Source organism: Rhinoderma darwinii, chromosome 13, assembly GCF_050947455.1.
Source record: "Rhinoderma darwinii isolate aRhiDar2 chromosome 13, aRhiDar2.hap1, whole genome shotgun sequence".
NCBI classification, from domain to species: domain Eukaryota; kingdom Metazoa; phylum Chordata; class Amphibia; order Anura; family Rhinodermatidae; genus Rhinoderma; species Rhinoderma darwinii.
Genome location: NC_134699.1, coordinates 41,075,261 through 41,102,833, shown reverse-complemented (window position 1 = coordinate 41,102,833; position 27,573 = coordinate 41,075,261). Strand labels below are relative to the sequence as shown.

General features: G+C 37.9%; 1 protein-coding gene across 1 annotated transcript in view; it reads right to left on the bottom strand.

Moving 5' to 3' along the window:
* Window positions 1-1,502: 1,502 nt before the first annotated feature.
* The window catches only part of LOC142665835 (bactericidal permeability-increasing protein-like), a 45,052-nt gene continuing 18,981 nt past the window's right edge, over window positions 1,503-27,573 (bottom strand). Inside the window, exons 7-15 of the mRNA XM_075845612.1 lie at window positions 25,941-26,032; window positions 25,579-25,755; window positions 22,455-22,508; window positions 15,254-15,421; window positions 13,998-14,068; window positions 10,688-10,730; window positions 10,339-10,402; window positions 10,184-10,260; window positions 1,503-1,670 (exon numbers count right to left, since the gene is read on the bottom strand). Coding sequence (XP_075701727.1) covers window positions 1,602-1,670; window positions 10,184-10,260; window positions 10,339-10,402; window positions 10,688-10,730; window positions 13,998-14,068; window positions 15,254-15,421; window positions 22,455-22,508; window positions 25,579-25,755; window positions 25,941-26,032 — 815 coding nt within the window. The 3' untranslated portion in view covers window positions 1,503-1,601. The remainder of the gene's footprint in view (window positions 1,671-10,183; window positions 10,261-10,338; window positions 10,403-10,687; window positions 10,731-13,997; window positions 14,069-15,253; window positions 15,422-22,454; window positions 22,509-25,578; window positions 25,756-25,940; window positions 26,033-27,573) is intronic.

Sequence of the window (27,573 nt, the reverse complement as noted above, 5' to 3'; positions counted from 1 at the left end):
CGGTGAAGGCCGTACAAACGAAATCTAAAAAACAATGGAGGAATCACAGTTTTTTCCAATTTCAGCCTGCAAAGAATTTCATTTTCAGTTTCCCAGTACGTTTTATGGTACTTTATGGTGTCAATAGAAACTACAACTCCTCCCGCAAAAAAATAGGCAGGGAGTGAAAAACAATGAATCTGCTGCAAAATTTGCATATGTGAGGGTTCAACTAGACGTGGAGGATTTCGCAGCTGACCTGCAAAGGCTGAATTGCGCACTGAAAACCTGCTGGAACAGACTGAGCATGCTGCGGAATGTAAATTCTGCACCGCAAGCTATTTTCCACACCGTTGTTTTCTGCAATGTCTGCACTAAGTAAACTAAAAAGTTCTAGAAATAAAAAACAAGAAAAGTCTGCTGCGGATTTCCACTGTAGCCTGTCTGCAGCGAAATTCTACAGCAAATCCACCATGTGTCCTTAGATGTCTGTATTTGTCAATCATTAAAAGGGTTGTCCTATCTGAACAACCCTTTGCATATTCCCTATATCGTTATATTCTAATGGGTTGTCTATGTCCAGATGGGACAACCCCTTTAACTTGATAACTTCTTCATGTACAAAATATGGCAAATAAATCAGTGTCCTTGATACGGGACCCCCAGGTCTGAAACGTTGCTTATGTTTACTGTGACATTGGACCTACCATAAAATTTGACGATTATCTGCATACAGCCGCCTGACTTCTAGAATAATTACTAATCTGTCTGGACAATATTGGATCCGTGGCAGAGGGTCCACCAGGATGTGCACCACCATTTACTCTATGAGTGATTGAGAGTGCCGCTCAGGGAAAATATTTACCAAAAGTTATTGGTTGAAATAGAGTTCAGCCACCAATAAACAATTTGGTGGTGTTTAATGGATTTGCTTAGTGCACAAAACTTCAACTGTTTTAAAATAATTCTCAGATATTTATAATTGAATGTTGGTGGCTTTCTATTCTACTATTTGCTTAGGTGTTTTAAAAGATGGATATAGTATAAAATTAAAGAGGACCTGTCACCAATCCTGTAATGTACGTTTTAGTAAAAAATTGTATTCCCCATAAAATAACAATTCTGAAGTATTTTTCTTTAGAACTCTACATTGTGCGCTGCCTCTGTTATTCCTCCTAGAAGTTTATGAATAAATTGACAACTAAATGTTACCAGTTGGGGGTGTGTCCCTACACAGACTGACATTGTCCAATCAGTGCTGACAGAGTGAGACTGTAGGGACACGCCATTTAACAAGGGGAATGGTAACACTCAGTTATCAATTTATTCATAAATTTCTAGGACAAATGGCACAACACAACTTTCTAAGAAAATATGCTCCAGAAGTATTATTTTATGGGAAATACAAGTATTTACTAAAATAGACATGTCAGATGAGGTGACAAGTCCTCTTTAACGCGCTATAATAGAAAGTATGGAATCGCAGTCTTTTACTACAGGTTACAGTATGAAAAAAAACTGTATTCATTGAAAGGTGTATATTAAAATGACACAAGCATTGTAATGTGTAGAAAACGTTTTCTTGTGCACTGGAGTAAGTGTCGACCATGTCATGACCCATGTTAAGGCAGAATGATCATCCGTTCTCTCCATGGTATGTAGTACATATCCATTGACATCAATAGGCAACCCTGAAATGAAATAACAGTGACAGTGTATTTGTACCCTTTTAGAAGTTAAAACCCCCTAACCAATACAGAATATACGGTATATAATGTATCCACCAACTGCTTCAGCAGAACTCCCTTTACAAACAGAGAATTTAACTTGTTAAACAATACAAATTATTTTATTAATGGAGAGGTTGTAATCCGGTGCAAAAATTGAATTTATAGGGCCCCGTAGCAAAGTCAGGAATGTGCCCCCACCTTGTTATCAGTAACCTAAACTGTAGTAATGCAGCAATTTTTACTTAGGAAGCAACCAAACGATGTATAGTAGTGTCATATATATTACACAAAAAAAAACACATAGTAGAGCTACACAAATAGAAAGTCATCACCGTATTTTTTCCCTACAATAAGGGACAACATTCAAAGGCATGTAATGTATGGGAGCGGGCCCTTGTATTAAGGAGGGGTGCCCTTGGCCCCGTGTCAGACGGTCACGAGAACAAGCCAGCTATCTTACCTGCCTGAATCGTAAGTAATGGAGGAGAGAGGTAGAAAATACAGATGATCGCCCTGGCGCAACTAACTTTGAGAAATTCTGATATCACAAAGCCTTTTCATCTGTTTCTACGGATATCAGAATTTCTCAAAGTTGGTTGCGCCACAGCGATCATCCGGATTTTCTGCCTCTCTCTTCTCCATGCTGATTCTGGACAAATTCCTGATCCAGACCGGAGCCTAGGCTGCAAATCACCAAAACCGGCAACTCATCGAGTTAATATACTCTCCGTCTCTTTGGATGTTGTGCTCCCAGATCAACACAACCAGGTCAGCAGATTTGACTACCCTTGAACACCTTCACCTTTGTATAGTTTGATGCGCTTTGTGCGCTTTGTGAATCGTAAGTAACACTGTGCTTCTCTGTAGTGAGAAGATTGTACATATTTTTTATTAAAAAAAAGTTTTTGTCCCTCCCAGTCTGGGAAGAAATCTACATAATATTTGTGGCCGCGTGTACCATCAACATCGGCAAAAGAATTGTATATATATTTTTAAATGCTAAGTAAAGTGTAAAGTTGGCACTCGGATGGTTAAAAGCTTATTGGTAGTATTCCTGGTATTGGTAATATCCCAAGTTGTCTAGAGTGGTTTAAGGCTTAATATCTAATCTTCCTGGTGGTCTAAGTTGGTGAAGCGGAAAACAGTGTTACCTGTGGTGGTCTAGGGTGGTTATTGACTAATACCGATAATCCCTGAAGGTCTGCTTTGTGCATTATTGTAAGTATTACAGCTGCAGCATGGAAAGTGTATGTATTGTCTCGCAGCTATCACCTGTTAATCTTATGTGTCATTCTATGCTTGTGTACTAGAATCAATGTTACACACGTGAGTAATTATTTAATAATAATAATACAAACACCACTTATGTTATTTTGGGTGGAGGTATCGGTTAGGTGTGATAACTCCCATTTAGATGTATTTATGCTTTGTATCATATTAAAGCAGACCATAATTAGACTGCACGCGTTGAAGATACGGTGACTTTTTATAATGATTAATAATTGTTAAATAATTTTTTTAGTTTTTTTTGTCTCACTTAGTTTCAATTGATTTAGATGGTACCTGTCACTAGGACATATCAATTTGAAGGGGCAAACAGGATTTTTAAAGAAGAGGGTGCCAACGGCAAAATACCTCCACTTTCCATCATAATGGCTTTGCCATCTTTCTATATGTACTAAATCACAAATTGTTTGAGGAGGCTAGATATATTTCCTATTAATATACCTGAAGGTCTAGAACAGGGGTCTCAAACATGCGGCCCGCGAGCCGCATGCGGCCCCTGAGGCTGTCAGCTGCAGCCCACAGAGAGGGGAAAGAGAGCAGACAGAAGGAGGAGTGCTCCAGTGCTCACTTATGATGTCAGTCCTTTTCCAGCGCTGCCGACGCAATGGTGGTATGTGAGAAGTGGCCCGAAAGTCCCTGTAGTGCAACCCTCCCCCTGTCGATAGCACCCCACACAACCCACTTTTGACAGCGCTACACCCCCCTCTTTGTAGATAGCTCCATTGGGACTCTCTCCAAGACTGGAATCCCGAGCCAGAGCGCTGCCGACACACTGGCCTGGGATTCCTCTGCTGTATATAGCGCCCCACACACCCCACCCTGTTGACAGCACTACAAACCAGTTAGCTCCATTAGAGCTCCCTCCTCGACCTGAATCCCCGGCCAAAGCAATGCCGGAGATTCTGGCCAGAGATTCCGCTCCTAGAGGTAGCCCCTGACGTCACTGTCCATAGATGAACAGTGATGACAGAGCCAGAGCATCGGCAATGATGTGGCTGGGGATTCCGGTCGAGGAGGTAGCCCCAATAGAGCTACCTACATGGAGGGTGTGTGTAGTGCGGTCAACAGGGTGGGGTGTGTGGGGCGCTATCTACAGCAGAGGAATCCCAGGCCAGTGCATCGGCAAAATCTGGCTGGGGATTCAACTCCTATGGGGGGGGATGTGGTAATATCTATAGTGTGTTTGTGTGTTTGTGCGTGTGTGTGTGTGTGGCATTATCTACAAAGGGGAGTGTGACAATATCTACAAAGGGTTGGTAGTGTGGAAGTATCTACAGAGGGCACTGTGGCAGTATCTACAGAGGGCACTGTGGCACTATCTACAGAAGGCACTGTGGCATTATCTACAGAGGGTGGTGTGGCAGTATCTATAGAAGGCACTGTGGAAGTATCTAAAAAGGGGCTACCCAATATTTTCATTGTCTGCCAAACGCTGCCAACTGAGCTGCCAGACGCATTTAGCGACACATAAACTGGAAAACTGGATTGTTAAAATAAGCACGTGGAGCAAACTTGCAAATTGCCTGTAAGTTTAAACTCAATGCTATTATTATAGTAATGAAGTATTATTACAGTAATGTAGTATTGTTATAGTAATGTAGTATTATAATATTGTAGTATTGTTATAGTAATGTAGTAGTATTGTTGTAATGTAGTATTGTTATAGTAATGTTGTAGAAGTAGTAGTAATAATAATAATAATAATAATCTTTATTTATATAGCGCCAACATATTACGCATCACTTTACAATTTAGAGGGAACATGAAACAAACAATATCAGACATTACATAGTGACAAAGTTAATTTACAATTCAAACCTGGAGAGTGAGGACCCTGCTCGCAAGAGCTTACAATCTATGAGGACATACAGTGAAGGAAATAAGTATTTGATCCCTTGCTGATTTTGTACGTTTGCCCACTGTCAAAGACATGAACAGTCTAGAATTTTTAGGCTAGGTTAATTTTACCAGTGAGAGATAGATTATATTTAAAAAAAAAAAGAAAATCACATTGTCAAAATTATATATATTTATTTGCATTGTGCACAGGGAAATAAGTATTTGATCCCTTTGGCAAACAAGACTTAATACTTGGTGGCAAAACCCTTGTTGGCAATCAGAGCAGTCAGACATTTTTTGTAGTTGATGATGAGGTTTGCACACATGTTAGATGGAATTTTGGCCAACTCCTCTTTGCAGATCATCTGTAAATCATTAATATTTCGAGGCTGTCGCTTGGCAACTCGGATCTTCAGCTCCCTCCATAAGTTTTCGATGGGATTAAGGTCTGGAGACTGGCTAGGCCACTCCATGACCTTAATGTGCTTGTTTTTGAGCCACTCCTTTGTTGCCTTGGCTGTATGTTTCGGGTCATTGTCGTGCTGGAAGACCCAGCCACGAGCCATTTTTAATGTCCTGGTGGAGGGAAGGAGGTTGTCACTCAGGATTTGACGGTACATGGCTCCATCCATTCTCCCATTGATGCGGTTAAGTAGTCCTGTGCCCTTAGCAGGGAGACACCCCCAAAACATAATGTTTCCACCTCCATGCTCGACAGTGGGGACGGTGTTCTTTGGGTCATAGGCAGCATTTCTCTTCCTCCAAACACCGCGAGTTGAGTTAATGCCAAAGAGCTCAATTTTAGTCTCATCTGACCACAGCACCTTCTCCCAATCACTCTCAGAATCATCCAGATGTTCATTTGCAAACATAAGACGGGCCTGTACATGTGCCTTCTTGAGCAGGGGGACCTTGCGGGCACTGCAGGATTTTAGTCCATTACGGCGTAATGTGTTACCAATGGTTTTCTTGGTGACTGTGGTCCCAGCTGCCTTGAGATCATTAACAAGTTCCCCCGTGTAGTTTTCGGCTGAGCTCTCACCTTCCTCAGGATCAAGGATACCCCACGAGGTGAGATTTTGCATGGAGCCCCAGATCGATGTCGATTGACAGTCATTTTGTATGTCTTCCATTTTCTTACTATTGCACCAACAGTTGTCTCCTTCTCACCCAGCGTCTTACTTATGGTTTTGTAGCCCATTCCAGCCTTGTGCAGGTCTATGATCTTGTCCCTGACATCCTTAGAAAGCTCTTTGATCTTGCCCATGTTGTAGAGGTTAGAGTCAGACTGATTAATTGAGTCTGTGGACAGGAGTCTTTTATACAGGTGACCATGTAAGACAGCTGTCTTTAATGCAGGCACCAAGTTGATTTGGAGCGTGTAACTGGTCTGGAGGAGGCTGAACTCTTAATGGTTGGTAGGGGATCAAATACTTATTTCTCTGTGCACAATGCAAATAAATATATATATAATTTTGACAATGTGATTCTCTGTTTTTTTTTTTATATAATCTATCTCTCACTGGTAAAATTAACCTAGCCTAAAAATTCTAGACTGTTCATGTCTTTGACAGTGGGCAAACTTACAAAATCAGCAAGGGATCAAATACTTATTTCCTTTACTGTAAGGGAGACACAAAGTGTAGCAGTGTTTGTTCTGTACAATGGTCCGGCCATTTTTATACACATGCGGTGGTGACATAAAGCTGCATGAGCCGGTCACCAGCCAGTATCCGTGTATGACGGACATGAAGAGAAGGAGTGTGAGGGAATCTTATTCTGATGACTAATCTAAAAGCAGTATGTCGTATTGTTATAGTAATGTAGTATTGTTATTATAGTAATGTCGTATTGTTATAGTAATGTAGTATTATTATAGTAATGTAGTGTTATAGTAATGTAGTGTTATAGTAATGTATTGTTGTTATAGTAATGTAGTATTATAGTAATGTAGTATTATTATAGTAATGTAGTATTATTATAGTAATGTAGTGTTATAGTAATGTAGTAGTGTTATAGTAATGTAGTATTATTATAGTAATGTAGTTATAGTAATGTAGTAGTGTTATAGTAATGTCGTGTTGTTCTAGTAATGTAGTATTATTATAGTAATGTAGTGTTATAGTAATGTAGTATTATAGTAATGTAGTGTTGTTATAGTAATGTAGTATTATAGTAATGTAGATTTGTTATAGTAATGTAGTGTTGTTATTGTAATGTAGTATTATAGTAATGTAGTGTTATAGTAATGTATTGTTATTATAGTAATGTAGTATTATAGTAATGTAGTATTATTATAGTAATGTAGTATTGTTATAGTAATGTAGTATTATTATAGTAATGTAGTATTATAGTAATGTAGTATTATAGTAATGGAGTAATGTTATAGTAATGTAGTATTATTATAGTAATGTAGTATTATTATAGTAATGTAGTGTTGTAGAATTATTATAGTAATGTAGTGTTATAGTAATGTAGTGTTATAGTAATGTAGTAGTGTTATAGTAATGTAGTATTATTATAGTAATGTAGTGTTATAGTAATGTGGTATTATAGTAATGTAGTGTTATTATAGTAATGTAGTTTTGTTATAGTAATGTAGTGTTGTTATAGTAAATGTAGTATTACAGTAATGTTGTGTTATAGTAATGTAGTGTTATAGTAATGTATTGTTGTTATAGTAATGTAGTATTATTATAGTAATGTAGTATTATTATAGTAATGTTATAGTAATGTAGTTTTATTATAGTAATGTAGTATTATTATAGTAATGTAGTAGTATAGTAATGTAGTATTGTTGTAGTAATGTAGTATTGTTATAGTAATGTAGTATTGTTATAGTAATATAGTATTATTATAGTAATGTAGTATTGTTATAGTAATGTAGTATTATTATAGTAATGTAGTAGTATAGTAATGTAGTATTATTATAGTAATGTAGTAATGTAGCATTATTATAATAATATAGTAATATAGTAATGTAGTATTAGAGTAATGTAGTATTATAGTAATTTAGTATTGTTATAGTAATGTAGTATTATAGTAATGTAGTATTATTATAGTAATGTAGTATTGTTATAGTAATGTAGTATTATTATAGTAATGTAGTATTATAGTAATTTAGTATTATAGTAATGCAGCATTATTATAGTAATGTAGTGTTATAGTAATGTAGCGTTGTTATAGTAATGTAGTATTATAGTAATGTAGTATTATTATAGTAATGTAGTAGTATAGTAATGTAGTATTATTATAGTAATGTAGTAATGTAGCATTATTATAATAATGTAGTGTTATAGTAATGTAGTATTAGAGTAATTTAGTATTATAGTAATTTAGTATTGTTATAGTAATGTAGTATTATAGTAATGTAGTATTATTATAGTAATGTAGTATTGTTATAGTAATTTAGTATTATAGTAATCGAGCATTATTATAGTAATGTAGTGTTATAGTAATGTAGTGTTATTATAGAAATGTAGTAGTATAGTAATGTAGTATTATTATAGTAATGTAGTAATGTAGCGTTATTATAATAATGTAGTGTTATAGTAATGTAGTATTAGAGTAATGTAGTATTATAGTAATTTAGTATTGTTATAGTAATGTAGTATTATTATAGTAATGTAGTATTGTTATAGTAATTTAGTATTATAGTAATGCAGCATTGTTATAGTAATGTAGTATTATTATAGTAATGTAGTGTTATAGTAATGTAGTTTTATTATAGTAATGTAGTCTTATTATAGTAATGTAGTATTATAGTAATGTAGTATTATTATAGTAATGTAGTGTTGTTATAGTAATTTAGTATTGTTATAGTAATGTGGTATTGTTATAGTAATGTAGTATTGTTATAGTAATGTGGTATTGTTATAGTAATGTAGTGTTATTATAGTAATGTAGTGTTGTTATAGTAATGTAGTATTGTTATAGTAATGTGGTATTGTTATAGTAATGTAGTATTATTATAGTAATGTATTATTGTAGTAATTTAGTATTGTTATAGTAGTTCAACTAGCTAATTCATTAACAATAATTTTGTATTGTATCAAATTTGAAAGTAATGCGGGCCGTAAAAAAAATTCTATGTGCGGCCCATTTACCCGCACGAGTTTGAGACCCCTGGTCTAGAGCGAATTAGTGACTGTTATTACTGGTGGTCTAAGATGGTAAAGGGTTTATTGGTAATATCTATTGTGATCTAGGGTGGTTAAGGGGTTAACACTTAGAGGCTTTGTACATCTTTGAACAATTTAAAAAAAAAAAAAAATCAATGCTATTAGTGATTTAAAACAACTTTTTAATTGACTTTAATTGAACATTTTCTTTACTTTATAAAATACAGCTTTTATATATTCTTTATACATAGAAGCTGGATCATTCCATCAAAGCCGATTTTGCCAGGTCAGCTGGACTGATGGCTCGACCAAAAGCTGTTTTTTAAATCAATGTTTTTAGTGATTTCAAATAATTTCACATTTAAAAAAAAATCTTTTTTTATCTGGGCCTGTGTGTCTTGCTGGATCCTGTGTGTCAGAAAGACACACAGGACCAGATAAAAAAAAGATTTTTTTTAAAAATTAGAATTTTTTTAAATCACTAAAAACATTTATTAAAAAACATTTTAGTCCACATAGCTTTTAAAGGGAATCTGTCAGATCATTTTGGCCTACCAAACTGGTATTAGCGTTTGGAAGGTCTTTTGAAACAAGTGCCCACATACCTTTTGGATTTCTTCGTATTACCTTATTCGCTGAGCTAATCGTCTTTATTGCAATATGCAAATTAGGGTGGAAGTGCTAATCGGGTGGTCCGATTCCCCGCAAGTGTTCCTTTTCTCGGCATCTAAGCCTGCTCAACACCTCGCCCTGCTTCATAATTGACGACGCCAAGCTATGCAAATGTAACATTTCTACTTATAGAAGTCTAACACATGCCCCGCTTGCATTATGCCCGACACATCAGCAGTATGCTATTCATTTCTTGTAACGCTGTCTAAAGGCGACTGACGTCAGCAGTATAGCCGGTAGAGCTCCGTCCGCTCCACTTTTCCGGCAGTCCAGTGAGTTGGCTCTTTCGGGTGTACTTCCGACGTGACGCATACACAGTTAGCCTTTAACGTTTCAAGAAATGAGGAGTGCTCTGGTGCCAAGGTGGGCCAAAGGCCCTTCTACCAGATAAGAAGAAACCAGTATTATAGATGGCATATGGTAGGCGGGAGCCCTGTTACATGTTTGGGCTCCAGGAGATTCAAGTTACGCAACAGGTTGTAAAACACAAAAAGCAAAATATTTTCTGTATGCTGTATACCTACATTAACTATAGAACATGCATAGTCATCTTACCGGTGTGATGGATATTGCGGATTCCTGCAGATTTACATTAGCAAGTGTAGGCATGGGAATACCACTACTCAATCCACCTGGAGGGGAGAGCCAGAACATTAGGTTCTACCACAAGTACACGAGTATATAGAGAATGAGGCAAGTATGTGACTTACTGTTAACCGCATGGACTATAGATTCTTGTAGCATGTGTCCTAGCGAATGCTCTAATTCTGAAACCTAGAGCAGTAAGATTGTACAGTATTATATACTAATGCAGTGCTTTCAGTACCTCATCCGTTGTGTGTCCAGGTCAGGATATGTTTTCAGCTTAGAAAAATATAAACAGTGTCTTTTTCCATTCACTAACAGCAAGCAATGATGAGGCGTTGAATAACTAAGCATAATAGAAAATGACATTACATTTTAGAGATGTAGACGGGATAACCCCTGTAATAGTAATCTTTTTTTTTTTTGCATAATATTTTTATAGTCGTCTTTTTCATCTTTATCCTGTATACTTACATCAACATGCCCAACAGAACTTCTGATGTCTCCAATGTGAAAACTAAGTTAGAAATAAAGACATGACCTGAAGCGTTAGACTGAATCCATGTGATGGGCATCATTACAGTATGATACTCAGGTAAGATAATATTTGCTAAAATATAATATATTTTTATCCTTATGTCTCTAGTGCAGTGATTTAATATATGAATAATTACACAGACCGCATACCTACCAACAACCCCGTCTACAGTCTTCACATAAGGGGTGGAATTTAGTCAAATATGCATCAAAGGAGCGTCTCTGGCAGGGGCAAGATTTACAGACGTCCCAAGATTTGGGATTCAAATATTCCCTTGCTCATGAATGATAAAGAACACAATAAGCATTTACCACCACCGCCAACTCAAACAAGCCATAGCCCCCCCCCCCCCCCCAGCGGCATGATCGGCCGGTTACAATGGTTGTTATGGCAGCCAGGGCTTCAAAGGAGACTGTCAGAATCACGATATACTGCAATACATTAGTATTGCAGTATATCATGAAGGCAACCCAACAATCGCTGGTTCAAGTCTCCTAGGGGGATTAATAACAAAAGTAAAAAACAGTTAAATAAAGGTTTTTTTTATGTTCCCAAAAAAAAAAAAAAATATCAAAAGTTCAAAAAGCCCCCCTTTCCACATTTTTCACATAAATCAATGTAAAAATAAAAAAAAGTTAACATAACTGGTATTGCCGCATCCGTAAAAGTCCGAACTATCACAATATAGCGTTGTTTAACCTGCTCGGTGAATTCCGTAAAAAATATATATATAAAACACGCAAATTGCTGGTTTTTGGTCACCTTAGTGCTCCAAAAAAATTAAATAAAAAGTGATCAAAAAGACGCATATACCCCAAAATGGTATCGGTGAAGACTACAGCTCGTCCTGCAAAATGTAAGCCTTCACATCGCTAAATTGATGGAAAAATGAAAAAGTTATGGCTCTCAGAACACGGCGACACAAAACATTTTTTAAATTGAGCAAATTGTTTTGTTTTTTTAAAGTGGTAAAACATAAAACAAAAAATATATATTTGGTATCGCCATAATCGTATCAACCTGTAGAATAAGGTGAACATGTAGTTTTTACCGCCTGACAGACACCATAAAAACAAAACCTCCCAAAAAAATGGCGCAATCGCTGTTTTTTGCCCATTTCACCCCACAAATAATTTTTTTTCAGCTTCCCAGTACATTATGCAGTACAATAAATGGTAACATGAAAAACTACAACTTGTCCCGCAAAAAACAAGCCCTCATATGGCTATATAGACGGAAAAATAAAAAAATTATAGCTTTTGGAAGGTGGGGAGGAAAAAACAAAAGTGAAAATCCGAAAAATGTCTGAGGAGGGAAGGGGTTAAAAAAATTGGTATTTCTGCAGTTTTCCTATATATTCTTAAAAGTTGCTCCAAGGCTCTGTTCATATTCATGTTTTTTCATTGATATTTGATGGCAATAATAGTGCAGTATGCAATGCTATTCTTACTGTCAAAAATATCAGAACCCTGACTGACCCCATTATAAGTCAATAGGAATTATCAGAATTCATTAAGATGATCTGTTTACAAACTGACTTGTTATACCGGTCATGGCTTTGTTCGGAACTGAAGCCATCACCCTAGTGTGAACAAAGCCAAAAACAGAAGCCACACATGAGTAGGGCTTCGTTCACATCTGCGTCGGGGCTCCATTCATGGGTTCCGTCTGAGCTTTCCATCAGGGGAACCCATGAACGGAATCCAAACTGAAATAAAGAGAAACCATAGGTTTCAGTTTGCATCACCATTGATTTCAATGGTGACGGATCCGGTGCAAATGGTTTCCGTTTTGACTAAATCAATACCGTAGTTGACTGCACCATTCATTCTGTCAAAATGACGGAACCCTAAGGGCATGACCAGACGTGGCGGAATTGCTCTGGAATTCCGCTGCGGACCGTTCGGAGCGGAAATCCGCAGCGTACACGTTTCTCCATTGCCTTCCACAGCTTTTTAGTAGGGTTCGTTTACACGTTGCGGACAATTCCGCTGCGGAGCATAGGCTGCGGTGCGGAATTTGGTGTCCGCGGCATACACTGGTTGTTGCGGACGTGTAGCGGACTTGTTGCAGACTCATTGCGGAATTTCTCCATTGACTTCAATGGAGAGTCAAAATTCCGCAATGAAGTCTGCAGATGTTGTGTGTGCTGCGGAGCGTATTAGTTTTACTAACATAACATTTCTTAATTCTGGCTGGACCTATGTATTTCTAGGTCTACAGCCAGACTAAGGAAGTCAATGGGGCTCCCGTAATTACGGTTTACTACGTGTGCACCCGTAATTATGGGAGCGTTGCTAGGCGACGTCAGTAAATAATCACTGTCCAGGGTGCTGAAAGAGTTAAACGATCGGCAGTAACTGTTTCAGCACCCTGGACAGTGACTTCCGATCACAATATACATCAACCTGTAAAAAAATAGAAGTTCATACTTACCGAGAACTCCCTGCTTCTTGCTCTAGTCCGGCCTCCCAGGATGACGTTTCAGTCCAAGTGACGGCTGCAGCCAATCACAGGCTGCAGCGGTCACAGGGACTGCCGCGTCATCCAGGGAGGTCGGGCTGGATGGCGAAAGAGGGACGCGTCACCAAGACAACGGCCGGGTAAGTATGAATTTATTTTTACTTTTACTAGGGAAAGGGCTGTCCCTTCTCTCTATCCTGCACTGATATAGAGAAGGGAAGCCCTCTTCCCCTCAATACGCAACGGCTAGTCCGCATCAATTTAATGCCCATTTTAGGCAAAGCCGCAACAGAATCTGCAACGCAGATTCTGTGCGGCATTGATGCGGACAGTCGCGGAAGAAATGTGCCACGTCTGGGCATACCCTTACACAACGGGGACAAATGGAAACCATTTGTACCGAATCCGTCACCATTGAAATCTATGGTGATGCAAACGGAAACCTATTTTTCCGTATGTTTCGGTTTGGATTCCATTCGTGGGTTTCCCTAATGGAAAGCTCTGACGGAACCCAGGAACGGAGTCCCGATGCAGATGTAAACGAAGCCTAACACATTTCTTTGTGAGATAGTATTGTATCATCTGTTAAAATGACATCCCAGGCAAAGCTGATACTGTGTTATGCCTAGGACAGGACCTGAAGGGGGCGGTGCATGACACATAGATTCTCATTTTGGTGTTCTTTGAGTCCCCATGCACCGACCCCTCAGACTGTGTAATAGGCATAACAAAGAGTACCCATTTTGTCTAATTTGCCTTTAAGATCAATTACAAGTGAATTACCTTTGAATAAAAAATGAGACTTTCAAGTTGAGGTTTGATATCCGCACCGTGTCAGCGATGAAAGTTGCTTGCTGTAAGAAAAACATCTCTTCTTAGCATGAAAAAATTTGCAAATGAACAAGGGACTGTTGATGGTCTGGTGATAAGAGATCTGAACTCACCGGTTATTAACCAATAAAAAAAATCTAACTAATATTTGCGCCATTACCACTCCCGAGGGATAGACCTTTTGTCTTTTTGCAGAATACTGAATGCCAAATCTTTCCAGTGACAGAATTGCTTCTTTAATTGGAGCTTTAAATTATGTCCTTGACTTTATCAAAGTCCTACACTGCATCTCGTCCAGCCCGGAGCCGTTGTAATAGTGGTTTGTGTTTACTCCATATTTTGTTTGCCAAAAGTGTGGTTACATCACAAAAGGACAAAAAGTGATCATTTTCCACAGTCCCAAGGTTACCCTAGGTCAGTATCTTTTTTTTTTTTTAGCAATAAGAGCAGTGACAGGCACAGTTCCTCAATGAGATGCTACCACATGATAGACAGCCACTGTTCCCCAGCTCAGTCAGCCATAGTACACCCCAAGTTTAAGCCACAGTGTCCCCCACAAGAGACGCTAAAGTGCACTTATATCTGAAAATCACAGTACAACCTATTAGGGATAGTCACAGTGCCCCCTGTAGACAGTGACAGGGGCTGCTGTGTTTCTACATGTATACACAGCAGCCATTATTACTATTAGGCTCTATTGGTCAAATGGCGTAATATTTTATGTGTAATTTAGGCTGGTACTAGATCAGGCCTGTCCCTTTAATATGCTGCCCCTGTAATATAATGACAGATCTGCTTTGAAAGACGACCTGTCTGCAATCATCATAAAATAATAATTCTGGAGCATCTCTTCTTAGAATTGTGTGTTGTGCCTTACCTCTGTTATTCCTCCTGGAAATGCATGAACACATTGATAACTGGGTGTTACCACCCCCCTTGACTATGGGGCATGTCCCTACATACCCTCAAATGGTCCAAGTAGCGCTGACAGTAAACAAGAAAAGATGCTTCAGAATTGTTATTTCATGGTGAATATGATTAGTAAGTAAAACAGACACGTCAGGAGAGCTGACGGCTCCTCCTAATACCCATGGGTGATTTGTGCACACAGAGATACGGCGAGAAACAAACTGAGTGGCAGGTTTTTAGTTGTTTTTTTTAATTCTGTAAATTTTGACTAGAATCGGACATCTTTTACCATTACTTACCACACTGGCTGCAAACAATTGCTCTGGGAAGACATACGGTAGCCCGACCAGCGCTTCCAGAATTCCTTCTATTTGCATTGTGATCTGAGATGTCAGGAGAATCACAGGTGGCTTGGTGGCTTTTATAGTGAGAATTACGGCGTGGGACTCCGGGTAATACTTCTTCATCTACAACAGATAAGATACAAAAGTTCTGTTTGGTAAACATTTGCAGCAGCTAACTCACACCAATGCATTATTAAGAAAACATCACTGAATATAGTCCAACTATTTATTTTCCCATACTAAAATGAACAATATACTATAAAATGTCATGATAATAAAACAAGATTAGATCAATAAAATCATCTGCTTTACATACTGTTGATATTTTTATATATTTTTTGTATACATTAAATTCTACATATTTTAATATTTGTTGGACTGCGCCTGTATAGACCTATGTGTTTCTCAGATTATTTACATTATTTAATTATAATTACCATCTCATGATATGATATTGTTTATATATTTTAGAGTGGGATATTACTTGGACCTGTTTTTATGGTGACCTTTTCTTTCTTCCTTTTTTCCCTCTTGTTTCTTCAAATTTTTTTTTTTTGTACTGTTTTTTTAATATATTTTTTTTATAGATTTCTTGTTGTTGACTTGGGGCTGACACTAATCCTGGTCTGTACTCCGTTTTGGTTGTTATTAACCCCTTAATGACCAGCCTATTTTAAGCCTTGACCAAGCAATTTTTTACGTTTTTCCATCGTCTCATTCAAAGAGCTATAACCTTTTTATTTTTGCGTTGACATAGCTGTATAAGGTCTTGTTTTTTGCGGTACAAGTTGTATTTTTTTAATAGTATCATTTTGGTGTACATATAATTTATTGATTAACTTTTATTAACTTTTTTTTGGGGGGAATAGAAAAAAACCCAGCAATTTCGCCACACTTTTTTGCGTCGTAAATTTACGCCGTTTACACTTTGGTAAAAATAACACAACAACTTTATTCAGCAGGTTGTTACTATTGCAACGATACCAAATTTGTCTCCATATTTCAAAAGCCATAACTTTCTTATTTTTCTGCCGATGCAGCTGTATGGCTTTTTTTTTTTCGGGACGACTTGTCGTTTTTATTGGTACCATTTTGGAGTAGATGTGACTTTTTGATCACTTTTTATCAAATTTTTTTTAAAGCAGGATTCACAGAAAACAGCAATTTTTGCATTGTTTTTTCTTTTTCTTTTTATGCCTTTCATGAATAATGTAATAACTGTATAGTTGGGGTTGTTTCCGACGCAGAGATACCAAATATGTGTAACTTTTTTTATAATAATAATAAAGCATTTTGTAAGGGGAAAAAGTGTGTTTTTCGAAAAAAAAATTCACATATTTTTTTTATTAACTTTATTAAACTTTGTTTTTTACTTTTTTACTAGTCCCACTAGGGGACTTCACTATTCGATCATCCGATCGCTTTTATAATACAATGTAATACTTTTGTATTGCAGTGTATTACTTGACTGTCGGTGTAAAACGGACAGGCATCCGCTAGGCCATGCCTCTGGCATGGCCTAGCAGGTATAAGCTAGTGGCAGTACAAATATGACTTTAATAGAAAAAATTAAAAAATACATAAAATCACAAATACAGTTAAAAATGAGAGAGCAAGGTATGACACAGAAAACAGGTGCCTATACAATATCCAGCACAGAATGAATATGTGCCTGAACCAAAATAAGCAAGGACAATGGATAATACCAAATATATAATATCCATACCCAAATAAGACATATATCAAAAAATGGAACAGAGCACTAATGCATACCAACAGATTACAGTGGGTGTAAAGCTGGGTATAGTGAGTGGGGGGGCCTTTCATGTTTTGCTTTGAGGAGTTTCTTTAAGTTGTGTATAGCTAGTGGCAGACCTGGGGGGCTTTATTAGGCACCCCCGATGCCATAGAAACAACCGACACCCTGTGATCTTACTCAGGGTGCTGGTGGGATGAGAGAGGGAGCTCCCTCCCTCTCCCAAAAACCACTCAGATGCGGTGCTCACTATTGAGCGCCGCATCTGAGGGGTTAAACGAGCGAGATCGATGCTGCCTCTGGTAGCTGAGAGCAGGGAGATTTAACAGCTCCCTGCTCTATTTATTTATTCCGATGCAGCGCCATAAAAAGGCAATTGCATAGGAATAAAGCCCATTAGTTGCCGTCGTAAAAACACTAATGGGTGGTCACTAAACTGTGTTTGTTGGTGAGCTCTCATTTTTCTGGTTTGCTTTAGACAGATAAAATATTTCCACATGGGGCATTATTATATTGATACACCACCATCTGGTGGCCACAATGAGAAAAGCAAGATGTTCTAATAAGGGCCTCCGTGTCTGCCTTGTACACAGTGGTGGATTAAGAAGACCATGGGCCCTGGGCTGTTACCCAAACTTGAGCCCCCCTTCTCCACCGCCACCCTGCCGCGCCGTAACTATTGCTAACACCACCTTTTTGCACAGTTTTTACTTACCCAGAATTCATTGCTTCTTCTCCAGTATGGACTCCCTGGATGACGTAGCAGGCCATGTGACCACTGCAGCCAATCACAGGCAGCAGTGGTCACATGGCCTGCAATGTCATCCAAGGAAGCTGGAGCGGAGGTCAGAGGAGGGAGGGGGTAAATATGTGCGTTTAATTATGCAGCAGAATTTACGCCCGAAAAAACGCACCACGGCGTGGTGCATGTTTTCGGACGGCATTCCCTGCGGTGTACAGGCCGGATATGCTCCGCAGCTTGACGCAGTGTATCCGCCTTGGATACATGGGTGTTCCTACCCTTAGTCCTTGTGGAAATTAAAAAATTCTACATTTTATTGGAAAAAATTAAATTTTTCATATTCACAGCCCAATTCTAATATAATCTATGAAACATCCGTGAGGTCAAAATGCTCACTACACACCTAGATAAATTGCTTGTGGTGTGTAGTTTCCAAAATGGGGAATTTTTGTGGGGTGTTTCCTTTGTTTTGGCACCACAAGACCTCTTGTATTTTTTAAATAAAAAAACTGTTTTTATTAAGGATTTTCAAAACGGTGTTGTCAGGGTCTTCCCCAAAGCGGAGCACTGGGCAGAGCACTAGTATAGGCTCTGCTCCGGGACTCTGTGGAATCCCCTGACATCGCTGCCCACATATGAACAGCGATGTCTAGGGCTTCCCCAGAGCTGGACAGTGATGTCAGGAGCACAGCTGGAGTCCCAGTAGGAGCGCTACTAGCGCTCTGCCTGGGACTCCAGCTCTGGGGTTGCCCCTGACATCTCTGTCCATATATGAACAGTGATGTCAGGAGCAGAGCTGGAATCCCAGGCAGAGTGCTAGAAGCGGCTCTGCTCTGGGACTCCAGCTCTGGGCAAGTCCCTGACATCACTGTCCATATATGGACACTGATGTCAGTGGCTTCCCCAGAGTTCCGGAGCAGAATCTATACTAGTGGTCCGCTCTGGGACACCGGCTCTGGGGTTGCCCCTGACATCACATTCCGGTTCAGGAGGATCCCCTGACGTCACTGTGTATGGAAAGTGACGTCAGGGGCTCCTCCAGCAGAGGAATCCCTGGCCAAAGCGTCGGCAACGCTCTGGCTGGGGATTCCACTCCTAGAGGGAGCCCCAATAGATCTATCTACTGGGGGTGTGTGTAGCACTATCTACAAGGGGTGTGTGTAGCATTATCTACAGAGGGCACTGTGGCAGCATCTGCAGAGGGCACTGTGGCAGCATCTACAGAGGGCACTGTGGCAGCATCTACAGAGGGCACTGTGGCAGCATCTACAGAGGGCACTGTGGCAGCATCTACAGAGGGCACTGTGGCAGCATCTACAGGGGGCACTGTGGCAGCATCTACAGAGGGCACTGTGGAACTATCTACAGAGGGCACTGAGGCATTATCTACGGGTGGGTGTGTGGAAGTATCTACAGAGGACACTGTGGCATTATCTACGGGTGTGTAGCATTATCTACAGAGGGCAATGTGGCATCTACAGAGGGCACAGTGGCATTATTTATAGAGGGCTCTGTGGCACTATCTTAAAAGGGGCTGCCCAATCTTAACATTTGTGTGTCTTCCAAACGCTGCCATCTGAGCCGCTGAACTGAATTTAGCGACACTTAAACTGAAAAACTGGATTGTTAAAATAAGCACGTTCAGAAATCTCGCAAATTTCTGTTAAGTTTAAACCTAGCACTATTATTATAGTAATGTAGTTTTGTTATAGTAATGTAGTATTATTATAGTAATGTAGTATTATAGTAACGTAGTATTGTTATAGTAATTTAGTATTGTAGTAATGTAATATTCTTATAGCAATGTAATATTATTATAGTAATGTAGTATTGTTATAGTAGTGTAGTATTATTATAGTAATATAGTATTATAGTAATGTAATATTGTTATAGTAATGTAGTATTGTTATAGTAATGTAGTATTATAGTAATGTATTATTGTTATAGTAAAGTAGTATTGGTATAGTAATGTAGTATTTTTATTATTGTAATGTAGTATTATTATAGTAATGTAGTATTGTTATTATAGTAATGTAGTATTGTTATAGTAATGTAGTATTATTATAGTAATGTAGTATTATTATAGTAGTTCAAATAACTAATTGATTAACAATAATTTTGTATTGTATAAAATTTGAAAGTAATGCGGACCGTTAACTTCACATTTTTTCTATATTTGGCCCACTTACCCGGCCGAATTTGAGACCCCTGTCACAGGGTAATCGGAAATAAGTAATGGTCTTATATCCTCATTAAAATATAGTGCTGGTCAATGGTACAATCAAATGTTATCAACAATAAGATACAGTAATCAAACAAGACCTCTTCTAACCTGACAGGGTGTCTAAAATATAATCTAACAAAAAGAAGGTCCCAAAGTCCTCTAGGTGCTTCATTGCTTCTGAGGCCAGTCCAGTAGCACACTAGGGTCACATGTGGGATATTTCTAAAAACTTCAGAATCTGGGTAATAAATTGTAGTTGTATTTTTCTGGTAAAACCTCTTATGTTACAGAAAAATTGGATTAAAAATTAATTTATGCAAAAAAAAATGAAATGTAAAAATATCCCCTCTACTTAGCTTTAATTCCTGTGAAGCGTCTAAAGGGTTAAGAAACATTCTAAATGCTGTTTTAAACGCTTTCACTTCACAACTGAACAGGTTTTCATAGAATGTTATAGTGCTGCTGGGGGACCAGAAATCTAGTTGCACAGCCTTCTTTAATGAGATAGTGTAATGTATTCTTGCAGCGATCAGAGCTGCAAGTCTTCAAGTCCCACAGTGGGACAAAAAAAAAAGTTGTAAAAATCTTTTATAAAAGTTATAAATGACAAAAACAAAAAATGCTTTTTTTCCTATAATAAGTATTTTATTATAGGAAAAATAAAGAATGTGTTAAAAAAAAAAGTACACATATTTGGTATCACCGCGTTCATAACGACCCAAACTATAAAACTATAAAATTATATTTCATGCACGGTGAACACCGGAAAAAAATAAGTGAAAAACAGTGCCAGAATCACTATTTTTTTGTCACCATCCAACCCAAAATATAGAATAAAAAGTGATCAAAAAGTCGCATGTATCCCAAAATAGTACCAATAAAAACTACAACCCATCCCGCAAAAACAAGTCCTTACACAGCTTTTTTGACTGAAAAATAAAAAAGTTATGGCTCTCAGAATACGGTGACACAGAAAATAAATTATTTTATAAACGTGATTTTATTGTGCAAACGCTGCAAAACATAAAAAAAACTGTATACATATGGTATCGCCGTGATCGTACCGACCCGCAGAATAAAGTAAAATTGTCATTTATAGCACAGGGTAAACGCAGTAAAAAAAAAAAAAGAATAAAAAATATTGACAGAATTGATGGTTTTTGTTCACCTTTACTTGCCAAAGAATTGAATGAAAAGTGATAAAAAAAACGAATGTACTCCAAAATTGTACCAATGAAAACTACAGATTGTCCCACAACAAATAGGCCCTCACACAGCTCCGGTGGAGAAAGAGAAAAAAGTTCTGGCTCTCAGAATATGGCGATGCAAAATGTGCAGAGCGTTCCAAAAGCGGATAAGATTGGGCACCATTTATCAGTGTGACACTGGCCACATATCTATGAATTATTTATTTACCCCATTATTATACCCTCTTATGCCCTGATGTACTCCGCACAGCTTACATATACCCTAATGTACCTTCAGTAAAAAAAATAGATTTTCATCTTCACAGACTAATTCCAATGAATTCAACAAAAGTGTCAAACTGCTAACTATACTCCTAGAAAAATTCCTTGAGGGGTGTAGTTTCCAAAATGGGGTCACTTTTTTTTTTTTCTGTTTTGGCACCATCAAACCTCTTCAAACCTGATATGGTGCCTAAAATCTATTCTAAAAAAAAGGCTTCTGAGGCCGGTGTTTCAGTGCATTACCGCACTAGGGCCACATGTGTTACAGAAAAAAATGTATTACAAATTAATTTTGGCAAAAAAAGAAATTTGTACATTTCACCTCTACTTTTCTTTAATTCCTGTGAAACACCTAAAGAGTTAAAACACTCTGCTGTTTTGAATACTTTGAGGGGTGCAATTTTCAAAATGGAGTGATTTATGGGGTCTATCTAATATATAAGACCCTCAAAGCCACTACTGAACTGAACTTGTCCCCGTAAAAAAAGCCTTTTTAAATTTCCTTGAAAATATGAGAAATTGCTGCTAAAGTACTAAGCCTTGTAACGTCCTGGAAAATAAAAGGATGTTCAAAAAACGATGCAAACATAAAGTAGACATATGGAATATGTGAAATAGTAACTATTTTGTGTGGTATTACTATCTGTTTTACAAGCAGATGCATTTAAATGTAGAAAAATGCTAATTTTTGCAAATTATCTCTACATTTTAGTGATTTTCCTCAAATAAATATTGAATTTATCAACCAAATTTTTTCACTAACATAAAGTACAATATGTCACGAGAAAACAGTCTCAGAATCACTTGGAAAGGTAAAAGCATTCCCAAGTTATTACCACATAAAGTGACACGTCAGATTTGAAAAAATCGGCTTCGTCCTCAAGGCCAAAACAGGCTCAGTCCTGAAGGGGTTAAAGATAGATTTTTGTTGTTGAAGAATAAGATACAGCTGGAAAATGACTTACCTCCGGAGTAATGGACCCATAGTCACCTGTTCTCAGCCAGAATGCATGTGGATACTGCAAATTTTAAGTAAATTATTAGTTATTAGTATTTATTTTATGTTATTTCCATACGTTACTGTGATCTAATTGATGTTCATAAAGCAATGATCACTGCGGAGCAATGTTTTCTGCTTCCCATGGCTGCGCTTGGCTTCTAGTAGGCTGTTCCATGTTGAACACATTGCTTTCCCACAATGTAAAACCATCTGTTGGATGTGAAGGGGCTATGATGTTTTTTCATGGTGTATTATATTATTGTTATTCTGTAAAAGATAAAATCACGCTACATACATGTTGTAGTGTGTAACTGTTACTAGTTGAGCCTCCTGACGAAGCCAGTCCGTGGCGAAACGCGCGTCGAGGCGTCTTTTCTCATGTGTCCCATCTCAGTTCTCTTCCATCATGTCCTTAGGTATGTGTTTTTTCCTTCATTATTAGGCTATCGTTAGATGTTGCTTTTACTGCCATTCCTTTGCTTGGTTCTCTTCATAGTTTTCCTTACATTCTCCAGATTATTGTTCTTTATACACTATGCAGTCTCCGTAGCATCTCTTGGTATATTTATTTCTACAACACATTCATTATTTATTTTCTATTTTGGGACTTGACTTTGGATGTTAGACTCTGAGCTGGGTCAGGTCTGTTAACCCTTTGGTACACTTATCAGTCTACCGTGCTGCTGCTCTCCATGTGTTTGTTTGTATGTTTATTGTATTTTATGTGATACCATGTATTGTTATTTATCAATAAAGATCTATATATTCTTTTACAATACGTGACTACTATATTTATAGTATCATCTATTGGGGTGTTTTGTCCCCTGTGCTTAATTGCTTCTAGGTTGTCTCTTAACTGTTACTAGTTACCAGATCATAAATATGATGGCACCATTTTTCTGGAGTATTGCTGTCATTTTAAGGCCCAGATTTAGGCTTTGTTTTGCACAAGGACGCATAACAAAAAAAAGTCTCTCAAAAAATTTTTTTTCAACATTTTTCCCTAATAAAGTCATTGTGGCAAAAAGTCATAAAGAATTGATGCAAAATACATGCTGTTACCTCGAAGAAATGTCAATTATATTCATGTAACAAATAAACACTGAATCTTTCAATCTGCTAAAAATAAACAGAGAAGCAAGAAATGACCAAGACCGACTTAGTGGAAGGCCCCTGTAATTAAATGCTGGTGGTGATGCATGGAATGAGGAGGGATCATTATAAGAATAATTTAATATTATTCATGCCAGTTGTACCCAAATTTCTGACCATAGTTGAACCTATGAAATATTTTCCGTGAGACCACTACTCCTACCCCTACAGTAAAAAAGATCTGGTTAAGATTTATTATCTGCTTTGCCTCCACACCTAATGCTGCGCATCTTTAAGCGGACTGAAATCCATTTGCAGTTGTTACTATATAAATGACAGATCTAGCAGCTGCAATCTTAAGAAAAAGCCCTGCCTAACCAGGTTCGAAAAACACCAGACTGTAAGAAACCTAGCTGGCCCTGCACCAGAGTTCTCCTATAGGATCAGCTCTGAGAATTATATTAGTCCCTTCCTGATATCTGCCATATATATACAGCGATCAGTTGTACCTTACAGCCGAAACTTCAGTGAAACAAGCGGAATCCTGCTCATTTAACCCATTAGATCCCGCGATCAATAGCGATCTCGGCATCTAAGTTACCATTGCATCGCCCTCTCCCGCGACGCGATTGCGGGGTGACAATGGTTGGCATGGCAGCCTGGGGGCCTGATAAATGCCCCCAGGTCTGCCATCTCTGTACTCCTGCTTTCAATCTACCAATCTAATAGAAAAAAGATTTTTCGAAGCAGACTACCTCGCCAATGGTCAGAGAGAGAGAGAGATGTTGGAAGGCGAGTGCTGCCAAACCAGCCAAAGTATAACAGCTATTATTTAAATATAGTTATCTCCATTTCTAGCATTTCTTGGACTTAAAGGGGTATTCCGGCCTTAAACATAAGGCATATCCCTCACCTTTTAAGAGAAGGGGTCCGATGACCCCTGTTTGCTGATTCATGACCACCGCAATCTCCACAGAATACTATTTAACTAGGCCGTTAATTGGTGAAAGGGGGTCACTGGACATCGTTACTCCAATGGATGATGGTCCCAGAGTTGGGCCTCCAACTATCAGGCATTTATGATGACATATCAGGTGGATATGCTATAAATGTTTAAGATGGAAATTTCCCTTTTCTGTACTGTCTTCTGTTTCTGTCCTACACTGTCCGATTGTTGTTGTTGATTCTCCATTTGCCTGACTATCATTCTGTCCTTAACCCTGATTTTATCTCCACCACCAATGACAACTAGACTTGAAGACTATCCTAAGGCTATGTTCACACAGGGTATTTTGCCGAGTTTTTTGACGCGGAAACCGCGTCGCAAAACTCGGCAGAAACGGCCCGAGAACGCCTCCCATTGATTTCAATGGGAGGCGTCGGCGTCTTTTTCCCGCGAGCAGTAAAACTGCCTCGCGGGAAAAAGAAGCGACATGCCCTATCTTCGGGCGCTTCCGCCTCTGACCTCCCATTGACTTCAATGGGAGGCAGGAGAAAGCGTATTTCTCGCTGTTTTATGCCCACGGCGTTCAATGGCCGCGGGCGAAAAACGGCGCGATAATTGCCGCGAAAATCGGCGTGCAGGGAGAGGAATATCTGCCTCAAAGTTCCAAACGCGATTTTGAGGCAGATATTCCTCCCCCAAAATACTCCGTGTGAACATAGCCTCTATTTTCTGCTCGGGACTCTTGCTCTGATGTGCCTTTCTCTTGGTTCCTTTCTATTTATTCAAGACATTAACCCCGGACAAATACTTTGCACTGAAGTCCTGCAATATCAGACACATCCTACACACAAAGTGGCGCTGTTTCTAGAAAAAAAACCAAAAAACTCTATTTTAATCTCATACAGACCCTTTAAGTACCATGAGAAACATATAATTTGTTTGATAAATATAAGACAGTTTTCCATGCGAGTTTTACAATCCATCCTGTTTTGTATTATTGAAAAACATTTCTACATATGCTATGTATTATATATATAAATTCGACTCTTACCTGCTCCTGTGTAAGTGTCAGTTTTATAATATCTGACATAAAATAGTTTTTCCCTACAGCGTTGAAAAAGTATTCAGACAATCCCACCAAAACCATTGACTGCGTTGTTTCAGGTAGGGTGAAGGGGGCTATATAAGCTTCTTGCTGTTCATGAGCTCCAGAATGGTGTATAGTCCCCTGTATATATTAAAACCTTCATAAATCATGGCAGAAAATCAGACATAAACACTGCATAATGACTACAAACGGATGTTTTCCTTGTTTTCAGAATTTCTTCTTCAGAAAGTGACTTAAAATAAAACTACAATATCAACTACCATATACGTGTGACTTATTTGTCTTTAAAGCCTTTGACTCATTACCTTTAGATCCAGATCAATGTGAGTTTTCTGCACTCGGGGAGGATTTATCAGAGCATAGTCAATTTTATTATTGGCATCAAGGTCTACAGTAACTGAAAAACAAAGAATAACCAGCTCAGAATACGGCAATTACTTTTGTTCTGTCTCAGAGAAAAATCATTGTTCTTTGCTGTAAAAAGGTATTTGCCTCCTTCCAGATGGCCACTGTTTTATATATATATATATATATATATATATATATATATATATATATATATATATATATATATATATATATATATATATATATATATGTCACACTGACCTTTTTAGGCACTGTGTCATCATTAAATGTCATAGTATTTAATCAGGATTTTATTGTAAATGTATATATTTTTTAAACGTTTTGTGTGTTTTTATGTGGGTGTAAGACTGTGGGAGTCACCCTTCAAGGCTATAAACACCTTTGAGGGCATTTTTTTTCTTTTAATAAATAGATTAATCAGTGTGTTTAGTGTAACTTTGTAATTAGTCTTTATTAAAAACTCATTTTACTTTCGGAGATACAGTTGCTCTGTCTTCTCTATATAGAACAGCTGTATCGCTCGCTTTACACTGAATCCGTCAGTCCTGCGAACCTGACGGGTTCAGTGTCGGTGGGTCAGACAAGCAGGATCCAACTGTAATCGATCACATCTAAGTTATGAACTTAGATGTGATCTATTTATTTTTAAAAAATGCCCTTAAAGGTTTACATAGCCTTTAACCCATTAATGACTAAGCTATTTTTTAAGTTTTTCCATCGTCTCATTCAAGGAGCTATAACTTTTTTATTTTTGCGTCGACATAGCAGTATAAGGTCTTGTTTTTTGCGGGACAAGTTGTATGTTTTAATAGCACTATTTTGGGGTACATAGAATTTATTAATTAACTTTTATTAACTTTGTTTTGGGGGGGGGGAATAGAAAAAAAACAGCAATTTTGCCGTGTGGTTTAAATAACACCATAACTTTATTCAGCGGGTTGTTGCGATTGCAAGGATACTAAATTTATATAGATTCTGTATGTTTTACTACTTTTACATAGTAAAAAGACTTTTGTTTCAAAAATTTTTGTTTTTGTGTCTCCATATTGCAAGAGCCCTAACTTTTTTATTTTTCTGCCGATGCAGTTGTATGAGGCCTTTTTTTTTGCGGGGACGACTTGTAGTTTTTATTGATACCATTTTGGAGTAGATGCCACATTTTGATCACTTTTTATCACATTTTTTTAAGGTAGGATCCACAGAAAACAGCAATTTGAATGAGATTTTAACGGCTCCCTGCTCTGTTTATTTATTCTGATGCAGCGCCGTGAAAAGACGTATGCATCGGAATAAAGCCCATTAGTGGCTGCCGTGAAAAGGTATATTGGCAGTCACTAACGGGTTAAGGGACCACCAGCATATTTACTTTTGCATTGTATGTAAACGGAAGTCACATGTAAAATGTACTGTTTCTTTAAACGCATTTTGTGGATTTCAATGGGCTTTTCTCCCCAGGGTGAGAGTTTTGAAGGAAGAAATGTTCCTGTTGTATTTTGCATAATTATTAGGCATTTGTACTGTAACCTAGTTCTGGTACAGCCAATGGCAGCTGCTTTAGGTATTTGGCGA